Source organism: Barbus barbus, assembly GCF_936440315.1.
Source record: "Barbus barbus genome assembly, chromosome: 38".
Lineage (NCBI taxonomy): Eukaryota > Metazoa > Chordata > Actinopteri > Cypriniformes > Cyprinidae > Barbus > Barbus barbus.
The window spans coordinates 25,706,362-25,732,963 of NC_136716.1; the positions used below are offsets into that span (position 1 = coordinate 25,706,362).

Sequence of the window (26,602 nt, forward strand, 5' to 3'; positions counted from 1 at the left end):
GGCTGCCCACTGCTCCGGGTGTGTGTTCACGGTGTGTGTGTGTTCACTGCTGTGTGTGTGCACGTTGGATGGGTTAAATGCAGAGCACGAATTCCGAGTATGGGTCACCATGCTTGGCAGTATGTCACTTCACTTACTCACTCCTAATTGTACATATAGGCTACAAACATACATTTATAGCCTACCTAAACTGTAATTTGTTTAATTTTATAAATTAATAAAAATATGCATTTTTTGTATATATGCATGAATGTTTTTATTTAAATATTAGATATGCATTTAAAAATATCTTGTATTTATAAAGTATTTTTATAAATAATTTAACAAAATAATAATGCAAATGTTATAGAATGTGGTTTTATCTATATGATGGGTAATTTTATTTTATATATATTTTCTTAATTTATTTTATATTTATAAAAATAACCATGAAAATTATGTATATCATAGAAATATTTTTTTATAAGTAATATAAAAAATAATCATGTAAATAATATTGAATAATATCAGATAATATCAAAAATTTTAATTTTTAGTAACTTTTTTGTAATAGTTAAATTTTTTTGTTTTTTTTTATAAAATACAATTATTATTTAATTGAATAAATTCAGGCTTGGTGAGCAGAAGAGACTATCTTTTTTTAATCATTATCAAAAATCTTTCTAAAATTTTAGAGCGAAATTGAAGCAAAATTAGAGCGAAAATGAAGGATGCCAGTCGGCTGTGTTTGTTTGAGTGTTTCAGAGAGTCTGTAAATGTGCTGACCAAGAGATTTCACAATGTTATCTGTCCACAGTCTGTTTCTTTTCACAGTGTGTTCAGTGAGAGGGAAACCCTAGTATCAGACATAAAGCAGACATAAAGTTGAGCTGACTAATCTACAGCCTCAGTCTGAGAGGAAGACCTGTGAAGGGAGACATGAGGACAGAACAGAGGGAGTTTGATGTCTATGAGACGAGACTGTGGGTCAGAGAGGTTAAAAATGTGAAAAGCATCCAAAACCTAGTGAACTACCCACATGAGCATTAAAATCTGCCTTCAGATCTGGCCAATCTGGTGCATATGATTGGTGGTTACCTTTGGAAATAGTTGTCATGTTGGATGTGTGCCTTAAAATGTTTATTTAAAATGCAAATTAACAAAGTTCCTCAGTTGCAATAGTTGATTGCTAGTGTAATCGCTTAATTTCACACTTGCATGCATTATGAACCAAACAGGAAGGCGTGTATGTATTGCAAAGAGGATGTTTCAGTTGTTTATGAAGCTTTAATGAAGATGAATCATGCCAGGCGGTAGCATGGAGATGCGAGTGAACTCTTTTGTTTGGACTAGCGTGGTTTGCTGAACGTTAAGAGAGTTTATATTGTAAACTGCACTCTTAACATCTCGCTGTCACTGCATAATGATGTGTTTTTATGCATGATTAATGAAATGCGCTGCTGGTGTCATTCTTGATAAATGCTTGATGTGTGTGTCTGTGTTGTTTTCATCAGTGAGTTCAGCGAGTGTAAATGTGTTTATATTGATGATGTCTCTGTGGTGAACTGTATTGTCTGGGAGGAAACCATTTGCTTATGCTTGTACAAAAACCCACAGGCTCTGGTCCAAAATACTGTAGTGAACTGCTGTGCTGGCATGGCAAAATAACCATGGCAATTATAAATACATAATAAAATAAATAATAAATAAGTGATTTATTTTGGAAATTATACAATTGTTTTATTTATTTATTTATTTATTTATTTTTTAGCATTTCCAAGGAGCTATTTTTAGTGAAATAAAATGAAAATTAAATCAAATTAAATGTTTTTCTAAATAAGTTATGCATGTATATTTTATTTAATAAGTAAACGTTTTATTTAATTAATATTTTTAATTTCCATTAAAAAAGAAAGAAATTGTAAATATATGCTGAATGAAAAAAAAATTATAGTTCATAATGCAGTTTTGCAGTAACAAAACCTATTAAAAAAGACCTATTGTGTGATGCATTGATGCATTTTCAAGCGAGTGAGAAATATGATGTCAGTTTACATGCAGGTATTTAATTTTGCAATTTTATTTTGATATAACATTTTCAACTATTTTTATTTAAAGTCATCTTGTGGTTTCTCAGAATTTCCCTGAATTTTACATATAATATTACTTCTATAGCATATAGAGACAGATGAGGCCACAGGAACGAGCTTCATTAGGTCATCTAAATCGAATCAGGCCTGAAATAGATGTAGTTTCCAGGGAGATTGTTGTTAGGGCAAACCTGATGTTTGAAAGCATTGATTAGCGATGTTGTGTTCATGGCATCACCGCAGCAGGTTGCAAATGCCAAAGAGATTTATAAATAGCATGGATTGGACAGACTATCTGCGAGTGATTTTAAATAAGTAATGCTCAGCAGAGTTAGTCAGTGATTAGGCGATGTCGTCAGTCAATGAAATGTCTAGACCAAAGTTTGGTGGTTTGCTTTATTGTGGAGATCTCCCATACTTGTTTTCTCTTTTTTCAGCTTCCTATCCGAATCAACACGACACGCTGGAGCGTTATGACGTAATCGAACCACACCTGTTCATTGGAGGACAGCAGAGGCCGGTTAGTCTCATAAAGTCAATGGTAAGCCACTTCTAAATTCAAGTTCCCAGTTTTTTCACTCAGGAACACATTATAGCCATGTACACATTGCAGCTAAATTCGGTTGTCAATTCACCTCTTAGTGCTTAATCCTGTTCTGATCCCACAAAGTTCAGTCATTTAAAACTGCATTCTACGGCCGAATTCACTCCTGAAAAATGCAGGTAGTGACAACCACATTTAGAGAGATTTTATGCAGTGTGTACGTTTGGAACCGAACTGAACAATTTAAACATGTATCAGAGTTGTGTCTTTTCAGTAAGTGATGTGAAAGAAATCACAGGGGTATGTTTTGACTCATTAGTGTTGCCAGATCTTGCCAGGAAAAACAACAACAAAACAAATAAGAACAAGCCATTAATAAACTCAAATCCAAAAGACACATAACAAAATATGGCAACCTGCAAACTTTATTAACCCCTAATATATATGTTTCTTGAGCCGAAACATCAAACCCAAAGACTATAATAAGCCTCGCTTATTAGAAGTGGACATGGCAACTTTTCAAGAGTGCACTCTGCAAAAGGGTTGCCAAATCTGCGTTTTTTACAAGAAATTGTGACCCTGGACCACAAAACCAGTCAGAAGTAGTACGGGTATATTTGTAGCAAAAGCCAACAATACATTGCATGGGTCAAATTTATCGATTTTTCTTTTATGCTGAAAAACATTTGGATATTGACATATCCATAAATTGTATTGCTGAAATGCTTGTATTGAAATATTTTATATTCTACCAATGATAAATCTGCACTAGATGTTCAGTTTCTTGAAGGCGAGCCACTGGTAAGGAACATTCAGCTTTGAGCTGTGTTTATGATCACTACAATATTGTGGTTTTAAGTTTGCATAAAGGTGACTGTAATATGTACTTTAGGTAAGGGAACTGCATATTTTGAGTTTTGATATTTGGGATATGTCATTGGGCTACTTTTGTATGCAGACCTGGCAACCCGTGGCTCTGCGAAGCTGACTTCCAAACAAACAAAACTGTAATTCACTCCCATACAGTTGTCAATCCTGAAACTTTACAGTGTGTACATGGCCTATGAAAGTAAAAGAGTTGCATACGCTATTCCTAGTTGACTTTAAAGTTAAAAGTTAAAAATCACCGATTCTGATTACATGCTGGTTGAACAAGGAGTGAGTTTGAACTGATATGTTTTGGGAAGCGGTGAACAGACCTGCCTGTGAGGGAATATTGTTCCTGGAGGGGATGTGTTGCTTTTGTCCTTAATGAAAAACATTTCTCAACCAATTAATGGAATGAAGACGTGCAGGGCTGTTTTGAAGCCTATTTGTTTAATTTATTTACTCAGAGTCTGTTGTTTTCTTACTGGAGTTTGTAAAAAGGTTTTACAGAGAGATTTTACATGTGTACCGCCGTGAGCAAAAATCTTAAGGAGTAAATCGGACCACCCAGGGATCTGTGTGGAGATTCAGCATTAAAAATGTAGGGGAAAAGGCCATTGAACTAGTGAGAGTTTGTTAAATTGTGGATTGTGACAAGTTTCTGTGAGATGTAGCTTGTCTAAAATGATGCCTGTGAAATATCACTACTTGGAAAATAATATTTGAACCTTTACTTTAACCAAACCTGCATGTTGATAAAATCATGCACATCAGCTTCCAGCTTTTCCTCTGATTCATGATTTTTTTCAGACCATGTTACATTTCAAGTGAGTACAATTCATTTTTTCTTTAAAGGAGTTCGTGACCTATAAATATAAATTATCATTATGTCAGCTATGAATTTATATGTCTGCCTCATACGACTTTATTTCTCTTGTGGAACCCAGAAGTAAAAATCTTTACACATTTTTTTTTCCATAGAACAACAGTCTATAGTGAACACTTCTGTCAAGGTCCAAAAAGGACAAAAACACATCAGAAATGTCACAAATAGCCATCAAAGTATTTTATGTGCTTTAACAGACAGGTTATGTGATTTAACAGCATTTTATTTGTTGCTGTTTTTTTATTTTGTGGACAAAACATTTAATGCAATACAATGACTATTGAGAGATGAACAAAAAACGTCCCTCAAAAGCCTGATCATCATATTTGAGACTCACATTTCAACATGATTTTTCTAAAAAAAAAAAAAAAAAGTCTTCATTGGTCTCAAACTCAATTCCTGGAGGGCCACAGCTCTGCAGAGTTTAGCTCCAACCAGCCCCAAATCACACCTGCTTGGAAGTTTCTAGTGATCCTGAAGACCTTGATTAGCTGGATCAGGTGTTTTTTATTAGGGTTGGAGCTAAACTGTGCAGAGCTCTCCAGGAATTGAGTTTGAGACCAATGAAGTAATGGCATGTAGTAGATTTTGTACAACAGCATTTTAGCAAAGTTTTGATTTTGTTAATTTAGAGGCTGATTTGCGTATCAACTATGAGACATAGGCTTTAGGGTTAAAATTACAAGCAAAAGTATCAGCATAGGGTTTTAAAAACCAACAGGCTGAGTAATGATGACAGAACTGTCATTATTAGGTGAATTATTCCATTTAACTTGGTCATTCCAGTTTGAATAAGTTCTTACTTTACAACCCTTGTAGATTTGCGTTCATTTTATTTATGGTCTTTAGCTTTTAGGACAGTCAAGGGAGGGAGTAACTCTGGGAATATAGTGGGGGAAATGTATTGGCACATAATGCAGTCTGGACTCACATCATCAAAAACCGAGCACATGCTTTACCTGCCATGCCACGGCTCCTTACATGTGTTTTTCAGATCATTGTTGTTCTTTATGACCCAGTTGGCACAGGCATGCTGCCTGACACAATGACATTCTCCTGTAAAGTTTCCTGGAGCAGTGCAAGAACATCACTGAATACTCTCAACACCACACTTCAAGCCCGGGATGAGGCTCCTCAGCTGGAATGCTGTGTTTTGTTTTTGTGGGACAATTATTATTGATACTGACACTTTAAACTTTTGTTTCGGCTCTTTTTGCTCCAGTGCACAAATGGCTGTTTGGGTCCTCCAGGTGGTCTTTGATAAAATTGAGATGGGAGGTAATGTAATTGTTGGAGACCAGTGATTATTCAGCAATGCAAGTCTATCATGTTCCCTTTCAGTAAATATATGAATTAGTGATGGAGACTGACCAAAAAGATTTGGTTTCTCTTTGGACTCTTTCACCAGTAGGGGGCGAATGAATACCTGAACGCCAATGAAAGTCAATGCCAGTCACATTTGAAGACCCTTCACCAAATCCTTTCGTACTTTTTGCTTTGAGGTTTTGCAGTGATTTAACTTTGAAAGGTCTCTGAGGAACCCTAACAGGGGTGTTAAATTTGCTCCATTTGTTTGCTTTACTATGGATTTATGGAGGTCAAAGTTGTTAGTGGCGGTTTTGTAACCAAGTTACATCCACAAGAACGTCAACCCCCAAATATCTTTTCATCAGAGATGTATAAATGCACTCCTACAAACCTACAAACTCTCAACATATCCCATGCAGTTTAGTAGTTTTTCCAACAAATACAGTGTATGCTATATCCATGCATTCAAAGTTGATGTACATTAGAGATTTTACCATTGGAGACCATGCATTTTCCTTTGGCTTTAGTTTAATTGGCTTTTCTTTGTTTTCTATCACTAGGATGAAGGTCAGCCCATATTCTAGGTCAAATTTGTGCTATACACTTAGCAGACTTTCTCTCACGATCCATGTCAATGTATGTGTCACGGTCTTAGCCGTGCATTAGCATGCATATGCAATGACGCATGGTCCTCTTCATGTTAGACAGATGATTCATGTTTATTTCTGCTGTATTTTGTCAACGCCTGGCTGGTTTAAATCCATTTCCCTCAGAGGCTCGGAGTAAATCTGCTGAACTTTCAGACTTCCAGAGCGTGAAGAGAATTAATGTCAGAGAGAATTGAAACATAAAACTAATCCTGACAGCTACAGACTTATGACACAATGGCAGATTCATTTGATCCCATACAAAAGCCCACTCAAAACTGGAAATATGCTTTCTCTCACTGTGTATTGGTCTCAGGACTTGCATTGTCTTTAATGCAGCGGTTAGAACTTCATCTTCCATGAATATAACCGCTAACAGAAGTTAAGCCAACACGAAACGGCTATTGCAACCCGTTTTACTTTCATAATGTGATGCATTCTGAATGAACCACAATATTTAGTGGAAATAAAGATGCATAACCACATTTTATTTTTCAGTCCATTTGGGAATGTGTTTTTGTACTAACCACTATTCATATGGACACACAAATGGTCATTGATTTAATTGTTGACTTGTGTGAATAAACTAGCACTTTATTTAGTTACTCTGTCATGCAACCATAAAATGTAACATTTCATATAACATAACGTTTCAAATGTCAACATGTCTAACCCTAACATAACATTTTAAATTATTGTCAGGAAATCATAATCAAGTAAATGCCATCAGACAGATTGAAGTGTGTTGAGATAAGTTCGACATTATAACATGGTATTTATAGAGCATCCAGAAGTGGAACAGGTGTGTGTAATTATGAATTCAACCAATCAGCTGCCATCTCTTAAAGTGGCAATCAACCAATTATATCCACTAGAGTATATGGGTGGATGCAGATGAAATGCTAATGCAGCAACAGGTGTCTAATATGATGATAATTGTTTCTTATTTTTCATTTTTTTTTTTAATGTTCACAGCTTGCCCATTTATCTTGTTTCTGTATTGGAATGACCCATAAAAAGTATCTTGCTCTGTGCATTTTGGTGCATGATCAATATCTGCTATGATTCTGAACATCTTTACTAGTTTACACAAAATTTTTGGATTTAGATACAGATTTTAAAGTAATTTTAAACCCACTTACTTTATTATTATTATTATTTTAGTTACATTTTTCACCATCCATTAATGTGGAGGAAGTGACTTAAGAAATTGTGACTTTATTATTTTGGATGTTTTGATATATTATACAAATCCAAAACAAGAAAGTCACAATTTTCTGATTTGTCGCTGATTTGTCAGAAAATGCATTTCTTCTTTGTCTGGTTTTAGGGTCATCCTGGATCACTGAAGGTGCTGATTGAAGTGGATGGAGAGCAACTGCTACTTGCTTTGCAGAAAAATGAGTAAGTCCTTCATTAATCTGTCACTTTACCAAATGTGTACCATAGTACAATGATGGTAACTGAAGGTAATACCATGGTACTTTGATATATACTATGGCAGGGGTTTTCAATATTTTAAATGCCACAGACCCCCAAATATGATTATGCTCTTGTGAAGGACCCATCACAAAATTTCCTTTTTTTTTTTTGTATAAATGTGGAAAAAAAAAAAGTATGTATGTATGTATGTATGTATGTATGTATGTATGTATGTATGTATGTATGTATGTATGTATGTATGTATGTATGTATGTATGTATGTATGTATGTATGTATGTATGTATGTATGTATGTATGTATGTATGTATGTATGTATGTATGTATGTATGTATGTATGTATGTATGTATGTATGTATGTATGTATGTAGTACTGTTAGAATTAACTAATGCATTTTAGACATTTATTCATTAAATTTATTTTAACCATTTTTTTTACTGTTTTCTTTTTAATTAGTAGTTATTCATTTTTACAGACGACTTAGCAATCCTGTGCAGATACATGGTCGCTTACAGAATATCATAGTATTTATTTTGTACACATACTTTCTTTCATCATATCTGAATCCATTTATAGATATAAATGCATGACATCTGTGTTGGCTGTTCTTTTTGTATGATAGAAAATGCCCTTCACAATTTTATCAAAGTTTCATCATACAGTTCATATGGGATCACTTTAAAACCCATATGCCATTTTATTTATTTATTTTTAATTACAGTTCTGGCTAACACTAAATTGCAGGTTTATTGTACTTTTTTTGTGGTAGTTTTGGGGTTTTATCAAAGTTTTGACCATTTGACCTAGAACATGCATGAATGTTGCAGTAATATATAAATAAATGTTTGCCATTTAAATATGACATACTATGGGGCCACAGTTTGTTGACACACTTATCTAGTGTATATTCAACAGGCTTGTCAGTTCTTGCATCATTGTGTTGCTCAGAATAAAATCTCGGAGAAGCTTTTAGTTCAGTCCGTATTTTAGTTTGGTGTTTGATTCCTACATAAGGCACTGTAGTATATCTCCGTCTGCCTTGTAAGAATCCATGTATTTTTGCTTTTGAAGGCTGAGCTGATGCTCTAATTCTGTGTTTCAGAAGTGTTAGACCAGTGTGGAGCGGTCAATCAGGTCTGTGTAATGAAGCTCGTGTCAGACGAACCCTTGCCGGCTCTGTTGTTGAATGCAAATGAACATTCGCTTGACCGCTTCATGCCGGAGGCGACAAAACACCACAAGAGTCTAATTTCTGAATCTACCGATTCCCATGCTCTTCATTTGGCGTGCAGTATATCATCCAGAGAGTGAGACGGTGGGTTTGAAGGGTAGGTGAGCGGTAGTGACGTAACTGAGATCTGAGAACTCACCTCTGAATTTATTCAGGCTAACACTGATCTTCATGGTAAGAGTGATTGAAAACCCTTCTCTGGTATAACATGGAGCATGTGTGAATGTGAACCAGAGTGTGAAGAGGAAAACGAAACATTCAGAGACTGCGGCATATTTAAAGTTGCAGTGGGTGAAATTATACGTGTAAGTGACCTTGAAGTTATAGAATTATAGACTAACTAGAAGTTATAAGCTGCATGCACAGTGCTGTTAAATGCGGTCCAGATCTTGTTTTCTTATGAGACAGGACACTAAATTGTGTTTTCAGTTCTGATCTTGGCCACAGTGACTTCAAAGTGTACATTGTGAGTCCAATTTTTAGTCATTTGATGTAATCAGATCTACTTGTTCAGACATTGTATCGATATGTCATGTTAATGATGATTTCATTATTTATTGGATCAGAAATACAAGAAAAAAGAGTAATATTGTGAAATATTATTACAATTTAAAACTGTCACCGTCCCGTATACGGGACACCTAACTTTACTTCAATATATTACCATTAAATCCTAATCTAATCATGACAAACTATATATCATTGGAAAGGTCCAAGACTCCTAAATAGATATTTCACCACTGTTTGTTATAAAAAATTATGCAGGAGCAGTAATAGATTAATTTATGACAAGAGCGCACCTCAAACCATATACACCATAATAGGAGCGCTGACCTTTGACACAAAAATTCTATTCGTTTCCTTTTTTCCTATCACATGTTTTAGTAATCATTATATATAATTTGAAAGCTTAAAATCTCACAATTCATCCTGTGAAAACCGTTTTGAAATCGGATATTGTGTCACCATAGAAATGGTACTTTAAAATCTTTTAGCGGGCCCCTCCCCCTTAGTGGTGACTAAATGTATTACGGTCTTATAGAATCAAAACTTTTTATAATCTTGACAAAATGCATATCATCGGAAAGGTCTGAGTCTCAAGATTCCATATTTGGTGGTTATTTTGTGATCGGAGTAAGAGTGAGAGAGAAATTGATCCATTTGTTACAGAAAAGTGCATAAAAACTTCAATGTGGTTTGAATGGCACCCGGTGGCTGTTTGTGGTATAACGCCTAAACAAAATTGCATAGTAACCTCAATTTTTTTTTTATATCAACTTCAAATTTGGAACACAACATATTTAGTCATGGCTTTAATTTTATGCCAAATTTGGATTAAAATATATTTTGTAAAATATTTATTTTATATAATATAATAATAATAGTATCGTAAATGTTATTTACAGTAAATTTAAACTTTTATAACTTTTTTTTACTTTCGTTTTTTGAAATTATTTCACTTCTGCAATAATCTGCTGATTGTCTTCTTTAAAAGGAAGAATTCAAAAGCATTCATGAATTATTACAATTTAAATACTTTAAATAGTGCACTTTCAAAAAGGGGGGGGGTGACAGTTAAGGGGTTAAAATAACTGTTTTCTATGTGAATATGTAAAATGTCATTTGTTCTTGTGATCAAAGCTGAATTTTCAGCATCATTACTCCAGGCTTCAGTGTCACATGATCCTTCAGAAATCATTCTAATATGCTGATATGCTGCTCAAGAATAATTTTATTATTATTATCAATGTTGAAACAGTTGTGCTGCTTCATATTTTTGTGGAAACCGTGAAATATTTTATTTTTCAGTTTTATTTGATGAATTGAAAGTTCAAAAGAACATTTATTTGAAATAGAAGTATTTTGTAACATAAGTGTCTTTATTAATTTCTTTAAAAACGTTTTGAACAGTATTATATACAAATATGTTTTATAGACAGAAAACCAGTATTGCCATACAGCCTGTTTTCCTCAACTTCAGTTTTATTGTGATTTTGGTTGAGGTTGCAGTGGTCAGACAGTGTTGTGTGGAAATGAAATCCAGCATTTGGTATACTGTATAAGGAAGCGAGTGAGTGAGAGCGATCTCGTGTGAGTCTCCTGCTCCAGTGAAGCTGATGAATTCGAGTCGTTGAATCTGGATGAAGCAAAGCGGAGCAGAAAAAAAAAACATTCGTCAAATGAAATGATCAAAATTGAAAGCTCAGATTTGTTTTTAAAACTCTCTGATTTCAGCACAAGAAGTTCACAACGTTGTGGGAGGTGCTCAGCATGCTGATTTACTGGGTCAAAAGACTTCAGTTCTTTCTAAAGCAGCAATGAAGCACATATGATGTCCGCTGGTTTACGTTTCGTATTTTCCAATAGAATGCTTGATCGCAGTTTAGTCACTGTAAGACTATGTCCGAGACAAAGCAGCAGACTTTAAATGAAATGGGTCATGCATGTTTTCTGTAGGAAACACGAGTACAGCATGAGTCCTGGACTGAGTTAGAAACAGTCTTAATAGAACATGATATTCTAAGGGTCAAGACTCATGCGCATGTTTATTATAGGCGTAGGTCACCAAAAAATCTATATTCTGTTATTTAGTCACCCTCAAGTTGTGTATGAGCTTTGTTCTGCTGAACACAGAAGATATTTTAAAGAGTTGCTGGTAACCACTGACTTCCATAGAAGGGGAAAAAATACTATGGAAGACTATAGCACAACTGTTTGCTTACCAACATTCTTTCATTTAATTTCATAGAATTTTTCCCTATGAAAGTGAATGGCTGCTGCAACTTTGTTTACCAACATTCTTCCATTGACTTCCATAGTATTATTTTTTTTTTTCCTCCTACTATGGAAGTCAATGGCTACCGCAACTGTTTGCTTGCCAACGTTCTTCCACTCACTTCCGTAGTACCCACTATGGAAGTCAATGGCTACGGTATCTGTTTTCTTACCAACATTGTTTCATTGATTTCCATAGTATTTTTCCCCCTTTTTTCCCCGAAGTCAGTTGCTAGCAACTCTTCAAAATATCTTATTTTGTGTTCAACAGAAGAAAGAAACTCATACAGGTTTGGAACAACTCAAAGATGAGTAAATTATAGAATTTTAATTTTTGGTTGAACTATGCCTTTTTAATGGAAGACAGTAATAAGACATTTAAAGCTGAATTAAACTGTCAAAAATCTCTGTACGGGTTCCTCAAACTCCGTTAATCTAGATAAGAACATGAATTGAATTTAATCTTCTTGATTTTATTCAAAGCCCCTAATTAAGTTGTATAAGTAAATTTTCTGTGAATGACCTGGAAATTGACTTAAAATTTGATCTTTTCATCTTCAAAGAACAGAACAAAGTACATTATTCATCTGCCTAGTCAAATACTAAAGTATAATTTTGTGAACAGTGGGGTGGCATCACTCCTGTAGTTTCTGAGATTGTAGGGAGAATTGAATTGTAGGGTGTGTTTATGGTGTTGCACTGACTAGGGCGCATCGGTGCATTCAGTATGTTAGTGTACAGGTTATTTAGTGCCTTATTTTTCTGCATACTCAAGTTGCAATCTTAATTGGACCTGTAATATTTAATTGAAGTGAAAGAAGCATGCGGAAGTGATTTTTGGACTATTCCCATGGTAACGCGAGGGGTGTAAAAGGAGACAACCTCAGTGGAAAGCCTCTCATGAGCGCTGGAGATGTGTTATTATCAAAGACATGACCTTTCCATGTGTCAGACAGCAGAACAAGAGCTCCACAACACCTTCTCACATTATCATGAAGCGATAAACCCGAGCAGATGATGAATACGGACTCCTGCAAAGTGTTTCAGATGGAACACAGTGGCTGATTCAGAGGAACATTAGAAGGGAAGATAAGATTCACTAGATACTTAATCCAAACCACTTCTCAAACTTGTGTGAAAGCTCTGTAAAAATAAAAAAAATGTGTTTACTTAGGCTCTGAGTAAATACTGACTGTTACTTTAATCCACCAATGGCATTTCTATTATAATCTCACAAACGCGTTCTGCTGCACAGACTGAAAGATGCTTATAGCAGCGCATCCACAGAGGCACACAGACTCATCTGGAAAAGAGTTTCAGCATAACTGGAGCTGTAATGTGATGAACAGAGAGGAGAAGAGGCCCTGAGTCGTGTTGACTTGGATCCAAAAAATATCTGTGTCAAATAACATTCAACAGAGAGCGTATAACAAAAGATACCGAGTCAATTTTTAAATTAATGCAATATGAATGTAAGGAGAACTGATTTATTTTGCACTAAATTCAGTTCCGAGTCAACTAAAAAAAGTGTGAATGCGCAGTTTTTGCTCATTGTTTTGATGTTTCGATGGGACTTCAGCCTTGATATTTGAGCAGCAGCTTCATGCAATGCTGAAGGTTGATCATGCCACAATTGAAACGGCAATCTGATTTTCTGACCAAATCATGCACAGATGAAAGCATTAGGCACTCGAAGAATAAGGGTGAGGAATCTCTGAAGAAACGAGCGCAGAGCTGGAAAGACGAGAGCACAATGAGGCTCGAGTCATGAAAGAGAATGAGAGATGAGTGAGAGAGTGTGTTTGTAAGACATCCATACAAAAGACAAGAAAATGATGCTTAAAGAGCGAAGACTGCGACAAAAACACCTCCTGCTTCTCAATCTGCATCTCGAGGGTTTATGTGATGTTTTCTGGGTTTCCCTTCTAATTAATTTGTAATGTCAAGGAGCCGGTTCCCTGCGTTAATGACCGCTGTAAGCCGGCAGATAACTGGAGCTCTTGATAAGGCCGTCTGAAATGCTGTTATGAGTCTCTTTTGTTTTGTCTAAAGTTTTGCTTTTCCAGGCTTATGTGCTCTAATGGACAGCTCGGCAAAGGAGAAGTGCTCACTAACACAGATTTAGACAGATTTGTGAACATTATTTGAGAAATAGGCCATTTGTGTACATAGAAAAAGTCTTAGATCTTTGAGTTCAACTCATGAAAAATGGGGGCAAAAACAGTGTTGCGTTTTATAATTTTGTTCAGTGTATATATTGGAATTATTATATGCAATACTATAATTATTGGAGCAATTATATGCAAAACAATATTATTATTATTATATAAAATGAGTTTTCAATATTGATTTTTTTTTTTTATAGGTGTTTAACCTGTATTACACTGCATTGCATTGTGCAATATTTTATTCTAAGCCTAGACTTGATGTTGTGCGTTATACTTTCATATTTGATTTAAAAGCAACAGCTGTAGTTGTTCAAAACTGGGTTAATTGATGTGGTGTGTGTGTTTTTAGTTGCATTTTCTTCTTTTATTTAGTACTAAATGTGCTGCCAGAATTACAGATGTGCAGAATTGTTCTTTTGATAATAGATTTCATTTTAAAAGCATTAAATTACTTGCACAGAAAAGCATTCAGGCATTACTCATGTCAGCTGGCCGTTATACAGTTTTCATTAACATTTCTCCATATTTTATGTTCTGTACAGTGACTTCATGCTTTTACTGACCAGCTCAAGTTCTTTGTCCTTATAAGGTGGACGTATGAACCAGACAAATCAAAAGATGGATTTTGGGAGTTGAAATGGAGCCATTTGCATTGTTCTGTATATTGAGTCGTCAGTGTACTAGAGAGAAATATTAGCTCTGTTCAAAGCCTGGTGATCTGTTCATGTTTGGTGGGAGTGAGGGGATTCAGAAAAACCAATGGCCATAAATGGCTCTTACCACACATGAAATTGGATTTTGCATTATTTTTAATAAAGTATCTTCATGACTTATGTTGAGCAGTGCTTGATCTTCTACATGACCGAAGTATACTGACGTTCCTCATCTAATGACGAAAAGGGAGTTACAGCAAAAGGCAAGACTTTCAGTGAACAGTGACTTAAATCTCTTCCTCACACTAATTTATCAGGTGTTGTATTAATATCTTTGATATACTTTCATAGGTTTTGTTAATATTTTGAATTAATATAATTGAATTTTTATGTGTGTGTAATGTAATATAATTATGTAATATAATTTCATATAATTATTTATGTATAATTAATATTGTTTGAATGTATAATTATATGATTTAAAATTGAATAATAAAATATAAGAATAGTTTACTAAACAGAAATATTTTTGCATGCTGAGAAATGAACATCCTGCAAAGTTTTAAATCTGAAAGTGCACCGTGTATAAAGTTATTGTCTCTCAAAAGAAAGAGTCGACTCTCGTTTTTAAAACGAATCCCAAGCCGTTTCAAGTTGATGTCAACATGAAACATTAGCATATTGCCCGCCCACTTGTTGGTATTTTCGCGTTGATCTGAATGAAAATGCAAATTAATTCTTTGCCACTAGGTGCCGCTTTTAGAGCAGCAAAAATTGTGGTTTCCCTGGTAACGCTGTACACCAAGCAGCACTCACAAACTCTGCTTTATCAGGCATTACAGGCATGATGAAATTAAAATGAGACCAATCGACCAATCACCGCAGATTAGCGTCATGCAAAGGAGGGGTTTGGAAAAATGAATCGTTGAGTGAATCGTTTGGGAGTCGTTGAGCAAGTAAGGTAAAAATAAATGCATATTATGAAAGTGTTTTTTGACCTTGCATGCATGTCAACCTGTTGTTGGGGACTCCCAACATAAAAATATGAAAATGTAATTACCCATAATAGGGGCACTTTAAATTTTTAGCAAAGACTTGTATGTTTTTAATCTTGTTGTCTAATATACCTGGCATTGTACATAAAGAATATTGTCGGCACTTTGACGAATTGCTTTTGTTTCTCTTTTTAAGTTGCTTTGGCTAAATGTATTTGCTAAATACATGAATATAAATGTCTGCATAAATGTTTCATGTTCCGTCTAGCACAATAAACACATTTTCATATAAATCTGTCTGCTTTCATTTGCTTGTGTCTTTATATGGATTTGTGGAGATGTTTGAGCGTGAGCGTGTGTGTTTTTTTCCTCACTCGCTCGTCTCACATCCTGTCTTCTCTCTGACACGCAGCCTGACCTCAGACAGAGTCTCTTGACCTTTGACCTCGGCGCAGTGCCCCCTCAGCCTGACAGCTTGTGCTGAATAAGCGTTTGAAAGAGACTGTCTGTTTTGGCCGGTCTGGAGGGGTTACAGATTGCGAAAAACACCAAGCAAACAAAACGTCTTGCTTCCGCTCCATTTGACCGGCGTTCACCCCTGAGTCCTAAAGCTCTGCTGAGGAAACCGAACCCGGCTTTAGTGCTTTTCCTTTTGTTCGCTGATTTCAGGGGGTTTGGTTTGAGGCGACGGGTTCTCGAGCAGCGTTTCCTCCACTCGTGCTCTTTAAAGCACAATAAAAGAGGAGCAGGGGCTTGAGGGAGTCTTTCCCTAGCGTTCATGCAGAAAGCAGATGTTGAGTCGTGCGGTGCTGAGCACGAGTCTGGGATTTGGCTTCAGATGGACGGGTGTGAGAGCTCCCTACAGGGACGCCGATGAAAGCTGAACGTACTGACACTCGAGCTGCAGGAAGTGCTGCGTGTGTGTAGCTGGGAAAGACAGCCAAGAGTGTTTGTGAGGAATCTCTGAGACCGGAGGAAGTTAAATAGATCTGAGAACACATGTAGAGCGGGAGAGATGATGCACTGTTGGTATTTAAGGATGTGTGTGTGTATATTTTTAATTGAAGCGCTGAGAGGTATTATTATTAATATTATTATTTTATACAAATAATTATATATTTATTTAGCAATATATAATATTATAATAAAATAATAATTTAATCTTAATAAGATGAATTTAATGTAATTTATTTTGATTAATTAATTTAATTTATTAATTAAGATTAAATAAAGATTAATTATATATACAGTATATTGTATATTAAATATAATAATTTTAATATTGAATTATTTAATTCTAGCTAAATTATAGAAAAAGATATATGCATGCACACGTGTGTGTGTGTGTGTTTATTTTTTTATTTTACAATTATTCAGTTTCTAGTATTGATGTATTTGTATATCATAATGATATATAATACAATAATATAATTATTAGTCATGGCCAAAAATGTCGCCACCCTTGGTAAATATGATCAAAGAAGGCTGTGAAAATTAATCAGAATTGTTAATCCTTTTGATCTTTTATTTTAAAAATTCACAAAAATCTAACCTTTCATTGGGTAATAAGAATTTGAAATGGGGGGAAATATCATTATGAAATAAATGTTTTTCTCAAAAACACATTGGACACAATTATTGGCACCCCTAGAAATTCTTATGAGTAAAATATCTCTGAAGTATATTTCTTTAGCACTTAGGGTGATTATGAACATGAAATTATCCAGCCATGGCTTCCTGTTTCACAGAAATATAAATAAGAGGGAAAACAAAGCCCAAATTCCCTTAATCATCCATAACAATGAGAAAAACCAAAGAATATATTTCTGATGTGCAGGAAAAAGATAATTGAGCTTCACAAATTAGTGAAATGGCTTTAAGAAAAGCGCTAGAGCAGTGAAAATTCCCATTTCCACCATCAGGGCAATAATTAAGAATTTCCAATCAACATAAAATGTAATGAAACTGCCTGGAAGAGGACATGTGTCTATATCGTCCTAATGCACGCTGAGGAGGAGAGTTTGAGTGGCTAAAGACTCTCCAAGGATCACAGCTGGAGAATTGCAGAAAATAGTTGAGTCTCGGGGTCAGAAAACCTTAAAAAAAAAAAAAAAGCACCTACATCACCACGTTGTTCGGGAGGGTTTCAAGAAATTCTCCTAGCTCATCCAAAAACAAACTCCAGCATATTCAGTTATCAGACACAACTGGAACTTCAAATGGGACTGGCTTCTATGGTCAGATAAAACTAAAAAACGAGCTTTTTAGCAGCAAACACTCAAGATTTTTTTATTATCTGTGTTCTGTCCTGTCGCTGTCATTGTCGCACTGTGGAGCTACTGTCACCAAAACAAATTCCTCATATGTGCAAACATACCTGGAAATAAGCTAATTTTGATTCTGATTGTATTATTTATATATATAATAAAACATAATAATTAGATTAATACATGGAAACACTTTTGCATACTGAGAAATGAAGCCCCTTTGGCCCAGGCTATAGAAAATAAATAATAAAAATCAAATCTATGAAATGATTTTGATAAATGAAGAAGCAAAAGGTCACCTGTTTGTTTTATTAATTTATTTAGAAACTTATTTTATGCATGCATTTGCTGCATCAGAAGAATAATGAGGCTGAAGGTTTGAAGTCATTAGTTCCAGTGCAGAGTTTTCATGAATATAGATGCTGTGGTTCATACACGTTTGCATTTGTAGAAAGACTGGTAATTTAGACACAACCACAGACTCCTTGAATGAAAATGAAATGTTTTTTTGTGGTCTAGAGCGAAGGACACGCGAGTGCTTCCGGACACGATGCAAAACACAATTTTTCCAGCCGAAGCGAAGGACTCGTCTAGACAGAGCTCTATAGGGGTTTCCAGGAATCAAGGTTCAGCATGACACACAACCAAATGGACGGCTTATGATTCAGCACATGGAGTAAAACCATTCCAGATTTGACTAACATGCTGAGAGAATGGCAGATCATTTCTGCATCAGCAGAACACAGTGTCATTAAAATAATGTTGTCAAATAAGTACTAATGCATCCAAAAAGTGAATATTCTGCCATCATTTACTCACCCTCATGTCTTTCTTTCTTTACTTCTTTTGTGAAAAATCCATTACATTTTTCTATTTACTAGCCTGTGTCTTTTAGTATAATTGAAGAAGGAAAGTCTGAACGACATGAGAGTGAATAGTTGATGACAGAATCATTGCTTTTTGCAGAATTTTTCTTTCTACCCTGAAAAAAAGAAATTATTTTTTTTCTCAGAAATTGCTAGAAAATTTCACAAATAATTAGAGAATTATCAAGTGTCACATTGAATTAAACATGGCATTTTGATAGAGCAATACATCATCTGTCCATAATATAATATAAAATGAGTTGTATTTTATTTATAGTTTTATCATTATTAGTATTATTATAGTAGTATATAATATTTATTATATTAAAATTATATATTTTTTATTTATTTTGATATATGAATCTGAATGAATTATTTTTTCTACGCTGAAAAAAATGGTTAAAATAATTTTTACTCAGAAATTGCTAGTATATTTTACAGAAGAATCTGCAAATGGCACATTGAATTAAATCAAATTTTTAGCTAGAAAGACTGAAATATTTTCTTGTCAAACTTACTCCAATAATCATTATTTACAACTTCAAAAAAGTAATTTTTACAGTGTATACAGGTGTTATGCTCTGAAACATCTCTGTTCTTAGGTTTCTCATGTTGTTTGGGGGGATTTTCGTTTAATTAGGGATTTATTAGACATCAGATGAGCAGTTGAGACAGAGCTGGTGTGTTTTATATGCTGTTCAAATGAATCAGTAAATAAAGTATTCCCAGATGCTTGTGACTGGCTCACTGAGCAGGATTGTTTTCATATATCATATTCTTACTACTTTTAGCAGATGCGAGGCCGTTTGGGTAGGCCATCCGAATGCTTTGTCAAACAGATGTAATGAACACACCGAGGCCTGAAGGGAGAACAACAGTGGGTCCAAAATACGAGGAGGAGATGAAAGATCTTCCAGGATCTGGTGTGATGGATTGGGACTGAGGTGCATCACAGGGGTTTAGGTCTTGGCTTGACTTTCAGACTAATTCGGGACCTTTGGCTGTGACTTCATAATCTCTCGCACTACCAAAAATGAAAGTTGGACTCATAAGAAAATTTCTGTTTTATGTGATGCTTATTGCGCAAGCGTGAGAGAAGCAAATCCACTGCTGAAGTGTTAGCATCTGTGGGATGCCATCCAGGAGCTGTTGATCAGGCGAATTTAGGCGATACATTTGCATCTGCTTACGAAAAACCTTTGATTTGTTATTTTTGATTATTAACACGTTACTCTGAGATCATTTACCAGAGACATTCGTCATGAATGACACACGCTATCGCAATAACCTCTCGGTTTATATATATTTTTTTTATTAATTTTTTTTCCCTGACTTCTCTAAGAGCGTGTGGCAAAAATGCCGATGCTATCACAGATGAAAAGAACTGTGATTTAAGGAAACGTGCACGCCCAGACTCGTAATGTTTGCGTGTGCGATGACAGATGTGTTAATGCAGCCAGATGTGCCCGAAGATCCCGCACTTCAGAGGAGAGTTTGCATTTTGTATGTTTTTATTGTTGTGGGTTTTGGGTTTCATGAAGAGATGTTTTCATGCTGAAGTTTTTGTTCTGTTTGGCAGTACATCGACTGCAAATGGAGAAATACATCATTAATAAATATTGAAAACACATCATACGCATAAGAACAAAAAACCACAAATGATGTCTTAATTGTTTCTGCTAGACAGCAATGAGATTAAATGGACAACAAATAAAGACCTCTCGGAACGTTCTGGCAAGGTTTCTAAAAGAGCAAATGTTTTTTCAAAGTTATCTGGTCTTTAAAAATGTTTTCAAATGTTAGCACAAAATGTTATTTATACATTGTTTATGGAAGCTTTTTTCAGAATTGTTTTAGTTGGACATTCGTGTAACTATTAAATGTAACTGCTTTTTTTTTTAGAATGTTGAAAGAAAATTCAAAAGTAGCATTCCTATAATGTTTGCAAAATCAATGGAATGTTTCTTTAACGTTACCACGTAAACGGATTTAAAACATTAAAAAAACGTGACATTTAGAAACTGAACATTCAAGAATAACGTTTTCATACCTTACCATATTTTGGTTAGCGGAGTTGCTTCTCAGCTCTGTACTGTTACTGTATATCAATAATTTAGCCGTTTGTGTCTATTTTTGTTTTGCTTAAGTAACTGAAAAAATCTGAGAAAAATTCAAGGAGATAAATCTACTTTATCTGACCCTTTAAATGACTTGTGGGTGTTAAGTCAAATTAAACTACAATAAAAAATGTAATTACGTAAAGCCATTTAATTAGAACATGAGTGCATTTTTAGGTTTTCTGACTATTTTTTTTTTCTACAATGTTGAGACTTTTTTTAAATGAGATCTCTAATTAGTCTTAAACTGGGAAAGCAATGCATTTCCTATGGGTGTATTTCAAGTATGTTATCGAGGATACATTCATAAATCACCGAAATTATTAAATGAATATGAAGAAATTCATTTTAAAATTATGTCTGAAATGCAACCCACAAATTCCCACAACAACAAGACAATATAGAGATAGGAAAATATACAGATTTTTAGAGCTGTAATATTTTCTACCTTGTGCTTGTTTTAATTAAAGCCAGAAAAACCATTGACCAGTTCTTTTACTTCTGGTTGATCAGTTGTTGCTTTGAGTCTTTATTGTCTTTAATTTTTCATTCATTCTCAGAGACCTTTGCTGCTCATTTTCTAGCACTTTCATATAGCAAGAATGTTTTGCTCTTTTGAGTGTTTTGTTGTGACCTTTTGCCCTTGTGTGTTGAAATAACTCATGTGACATCTTGACCCCTGACCTCTTGACTCCCTCAGGTGAGTTTCCTCACTGTTCAGTCACAGCTGAGCAGTTTTCTGGTCCTCGGGTGTTTTCTGTGACCCAGTCTCCCGCGCCTGCCCTTGTTCCAGCTCGTGTTGGAATAGTTCATCCCTGCGATGAGGCAAGCGGCCTTCGTCCGGTCCAAGGGTGTAACGCTCCTCGTTAGTTAAAGCTTAAGAGCTGGCTGCAGTCTCTGTCCTGCCATGGGATGTCATTACATCAGCCTCTGAATATTTCCATGGATTATTGCATTCCTAGTCAACAGTCCTCCCATCACACCAGCTCTATTTGGTTTATTCTTTGGAGTCATTTAGAAATAAGATACTAGGTTCTGATCTTATGCTTGTTATGCTCACCCTGTTGATGACAAAATTAACTTGAACTCTTTCCCCTTAATTAAAAAAAAATAAAAATTGTAAAGTTGCCAGCCACTGCCAGAATTTATAAACATTTCCACTAAGTTTTCATGGCCGAGATTATTTTGTTGTATGAATATACCTGAACATGCAATATCAAAAGAAAGAACAGAGCCTCTTTTTTCTAGCTTTTATTCTAGCGGCATGCATTCTTGTTTTATCAACACTTAAATGTGCGCAAGTTTCATAAAAACCGACGTTTTAAACAAAAAGCTGAGATGGAGTAGATCGCTTCCATCAACACCACCAAAGTTTCCTAGATCAACATTTAATTTGTTAACGTTAGGCAGTTTTGATTTATATGCTGTTTATTGTTTGATGATCGCGTTATTTTACATATGATCTGCTTACTTTCGTGATCGCTTGTCTCTGCTTCTTCTTCACAGTGTTTTGATACAGAGATTCAGTACTCTTTCAGAAGATGTGTAATAGTGTCTCCTACCGTATAACAGTGCAAACACAGAAAGCCAGAAAATGCAAGGAAGTGTTGTTACATATATGAGGGAAATTCAGTCAATGGCGGGGAAAGAGTTAAAATTATTTAAAAAATAACTAAAATGGGTTACATTATCACACTTAAAGGCATAGTTCATCCAAAAATTGAACATCTGTCATCATTTACACAAAGGAACACAGAGGATATTTTGAAGAATGTTGGTAATCGAACAGTTGACGGTAGCCATTGACTTCCATATTTTTTTTTCCATACTTTGGAAGTCAATGGCGACCATCAAGTCTTCAAAATATTTTCTTTTGTGTTCAACAGAAGGTAGACATTGATACAGGTTTGGGACATGAGGAAGGAAATGTTGGCAGAAGTTTACATTTTGGCTGAACTATCCCTTTAAAGCCAAAAGTTTGCTCTGGTTTCCGAACCTTTGACATCAGTTTTATATTTTCTGAATTGTTGTATGTGGTTTTTGACATGTACTGAACCCAGAGCATTCTTTTAAAGCTTTATAAGTTCTTAAAATAGATTTTCTATAATTTAATATAGTTTGGCAATGTAATGTCTGTCGTGTCCAGAGAGAAGAATATTTTACCGTATATAATCGATTTTCCATGAAATTTTTGGGTTTGGTATGAGTGCTGAATTCTCTTTTATGGTCCATTGGCTGATGATTTTCCATTAGTTTCAGAGCAGATGTTTGATACAGGAGGCGAAATGACCTCAGTGGACTTTACACTGTGCAAGTCGAGGTATTTGATTCGCATCACTTTTATATTTGCTGAGGAAAATGTATGTGCTTCTCACCTGAGCAAATGCACCTGCTCACTACTGTTTTGAGTGGTTGCCAGGTCGTTGCTATGTGGTTGCTAAAGTGTTCTGAATAGTTGTAGTGCGTTGCTATGCAGTTGCTATGGTACTCTGAGTGGTTGCCAGGGTGTTGCTTTGTGGTTGCTAAAGTGTTTTGGGTAGTTTTGTTGCTAGGGTGATCTGGGTGTCACCATGCGGTTGCTGAAGTGTTATGAGTAGTTTTGTTGCAGTGGTACTCTGAGTGTTTGCCAGGGTGTTGCTATGTGGTTGCTAAAGTGTTTTGAGTAGTTTTGTTGCTAGGGTGATCTGGGTGTCACTATGCGGTTGCTAAATTGTTTTGAGTAGTTTTGTTGCTAGAGTGATCTGGGTGTTTCTATGCATTTGCTAAAGTGTTCTGAGTAGTTTTGTTGCTAGGGTGATCTGGTTGGTTGCCAGGGTGTTGCTATGCAGTTTCTAAAGCATTCTGAGTAGTTTTGTTGCTATGGTGTACTGAGTGGTTGCCAGGGTGTTGCTATAGTGCTCTGAACAGTTGTGGTGTGTTGCTATGTTACTCTGAGTGGTTGCCAGGGTGTTGCTATGCAGTTTCTAAAGTGTTTTGAGTAGTTTTGTTGCTAGGGTGTTTTGGGTGGTTGCAAGGGTGTTGCTGTAAAGTTGTTTTGATGTTCTGGGTGGATCCCAGGATATTGCTGGCTGGTTGCTGAAGTGTTTTAAACCATTTTAGTGTGTTGCTATGCTGTTGCTAGAGTGTTGTGAGTGGTTGCTAGGCTGTTGTGTGGTTTCTAAAGTGTTCTGAATAGTTGTAGTGCATTGCTATGTAGTTACTAAGGTGTCATGGGTGGTTGCCAGGGTGTTGCTATGCAGTTAAGTCGTTGCAGAGGAGCTTTTACATCATTGCTATGTGGTGTGTTTGCGTTTTTTTATTGGCTCAAGTCAAAAAGTCTTTTGGCTTTAGGATATTCTGATCTCTAGATGTAAATCTGTGGGATTTTTATCATCTCTTTTATCTTTCACCTGGCACAATCGTACCTCTAATTGCTTATTAAAGTAGCAGCACACCTCTACTCAATGAGGTGCATGATTTGAGGTATTATCCATGGAGAATGCTAAACGGAGGTCTTTAATACAGACTCTGCATTACTAATCCATCTTCCAATTATCAGATAAGAGGACAAGCAGATGTGCAGGATGATAAAGAGGAACTAATTTCTGTGTGAGAGGAGATGCTCTGGAACGAGCCGTGACCTGATTTCTCCCAAGGAAGCATGAGAAAACTGCGCTTTGTCCTTGACAAGATGGGCACGAGTTCACTGCAGCTGAATTCACGGTTAGTCAGCCAAGGCCTGGAAAATAATTTGGGCTGTTACTTTGTAGCCCCCCTCATCGTTCGTTCCTCTCTTTTGTCTATATTTCTCTCTCTAGCGAAGGGCTGGACTGCAGTCTGGATGGATCTTACCTCAGCATGTAAATAAAATCAGGCTCATGTGCTCTTCATTTAAAGCTGGCAGAGCTGCAGTGTTAAAGAAATCATTGATTCTGTGATGACTCACCCCCAAGTTGTTCCAAACTGGCATTCATGCTGTTTTCTTTTTGGTGCAGAACATAAAAGGAGTGTATACTTTCTTTAAGCATCTTTACACAGCTCTTTTCTTCCAATGACATCTTTAGTTCAAAAACAAACAAACTAACACCAAAAAGTAGTCCAAGTGACTTATCTGCTATATTGCTAGTCTTCTGAAGTAACTTAGGTGCGTTAGTGACTGATTTATGTTGTTGTTTACTGATAATGAAATAAAATAAAATAAATATAAATTAAATAAAAAAACACGTTTAAATCATTATATATTTGTAATAATTAAAATAAAATATTTTTTGAATTACTCATGAAATTATAAAAAAAAAAAAAAAAAAATATATATATATATATATATATATATATATATATATAAGTTGTTTATTAAACATTAAATAGAATAATATAAAATAATACACATAATGATTGTATTATAATAATCATAATCAAATTGTGTTTTTATTAATTAAATATTTTATAAAATTACCACTTATTATTCAAATAGTATTTAATAATTATTACAATTATTTAATAAATACTGCACAAAAAAATTATGCACTTATTTTTTGAGTTTGGATGGGAATTCAGGCAAAACTTTCCAAGCTTCAAGATAATCAGTGAATGAAGATTTAAATTCCAGTCTGCTCATCAAACAATGTTGTCGTCTGACTTAAGACCGCTTTTGTAATGCTTTCATGGTGGTTTTTTTTTTTTTTTTTTTTGGTCCTCTTTGGAGTTTAACAGATGATTATGAAGTGTTGCTATATGAAAAAGAGAAAAAAATTCAGGTTTAAAATGATTTGAGAGTGAATAAATAATGACAGGGTTTTCATATTATGCTGGACAATTCCTTTAAGTTTTATGGTTGAAAGAGAAACCTGTGCTGTTGTTTTATTCTGTCCACCCCTGCCGTGTCCCTTTCTAGTTTTCTATCTTGCGAGAACACAAAGCATTAAGTGACCAGGGGAAACAACGCCGCCCTGCTGTGTCTTTTCCTCCTAGTGACAGATGATTTGATTAGTTTTTTTTTTTTCTGCTTGTGGTTTTGCTGCAGTCGTCTTTCCACAGCATGAAAGGTAGAATTATTTCTCTTTTTTTCTCCTCCATACAAAGAATCGCTAATCTTTCGCTCTGTTTGGTCTCTGCTCTTGTGAATAATTGAAAAATAAATGAGAAAATGGTCACAGAAACATTGTAACACTGTCAATGAGGAAATATTTATAGTTGTTTGTAATTTTAACCTCTATTTTAGCCAGCTTCTTGACTGAATGTGTGTTGTGTTGGAACAAGATCTTCTCATACTTGGCAGTATGTCACAAAAAAATAATAAAAAATCAATTCATTAACTGTCATTTTGTAGTTCTTTAAAGGTGCGTTACAGATCAGATGGTCTCCATGCACCGCTATGGGCTTTTCTTTAGATCCGAAAAGCTATTTTTAATGAAAGCGTTTGTTCCTAGTTTCTTGGAAACCTTCAGATTCTGTTGTAAATTCACTGCAGGGTTTTCATTGATTTTTCCACACGAAGCCCCACTGTGGGCTCCAGGATCACCTAATTCGATTTAAGAGCGTAGACGAACAGTTGAAAAAGAGTTAAGTTTGTCGAGAAGAGATGGCCAAGTTTCTCCTGGAAGTTGGAAGTATGTAATGTGCAGTATATATGCAGGAGGAAGAATGACTTTCACACTTTCTTCTGCAACATAAATTACATGCAGACCACAAACTGAACAGATTTTTAGCATAATGTCAATGATTTCAGATTGTTGCTAGGGTGCTCTGAGTATTTTTAGAATGATGCTGTCATTGTTGGAGTGCTAAGC

At 35.3% G+C, this 26,602-nt stretch overlaps 1 protein-coding gene across 1 annotated transcript in view; it reads left to right on the forward strand.

Moving 5' to 3' along the window:
• Positions 1-26,602, forward strand: part of LOC306857485 (disintegrin and metalloproteinase domain-containing protein 12-like) — a gene marked incomplete at its 3' end in the record, with an annotated part of 102,576 nt that overhangs the window by 22,222 nt on the left and 53,752 nt on the right. The window contains exons 2-3 of the mRNA XM_079397463.1: positions 2,507-2,610; positions 7,652-7,725. Coding sequence (XP_079253589.1) covers positions 2,507-2,610; positions 7,652-7,725 — 178 coding nt within the window. The remainder of the gene's footprint in view (positions 1-2,506; positions 2,611-7,651; positions 7,726-26,602) is intronic.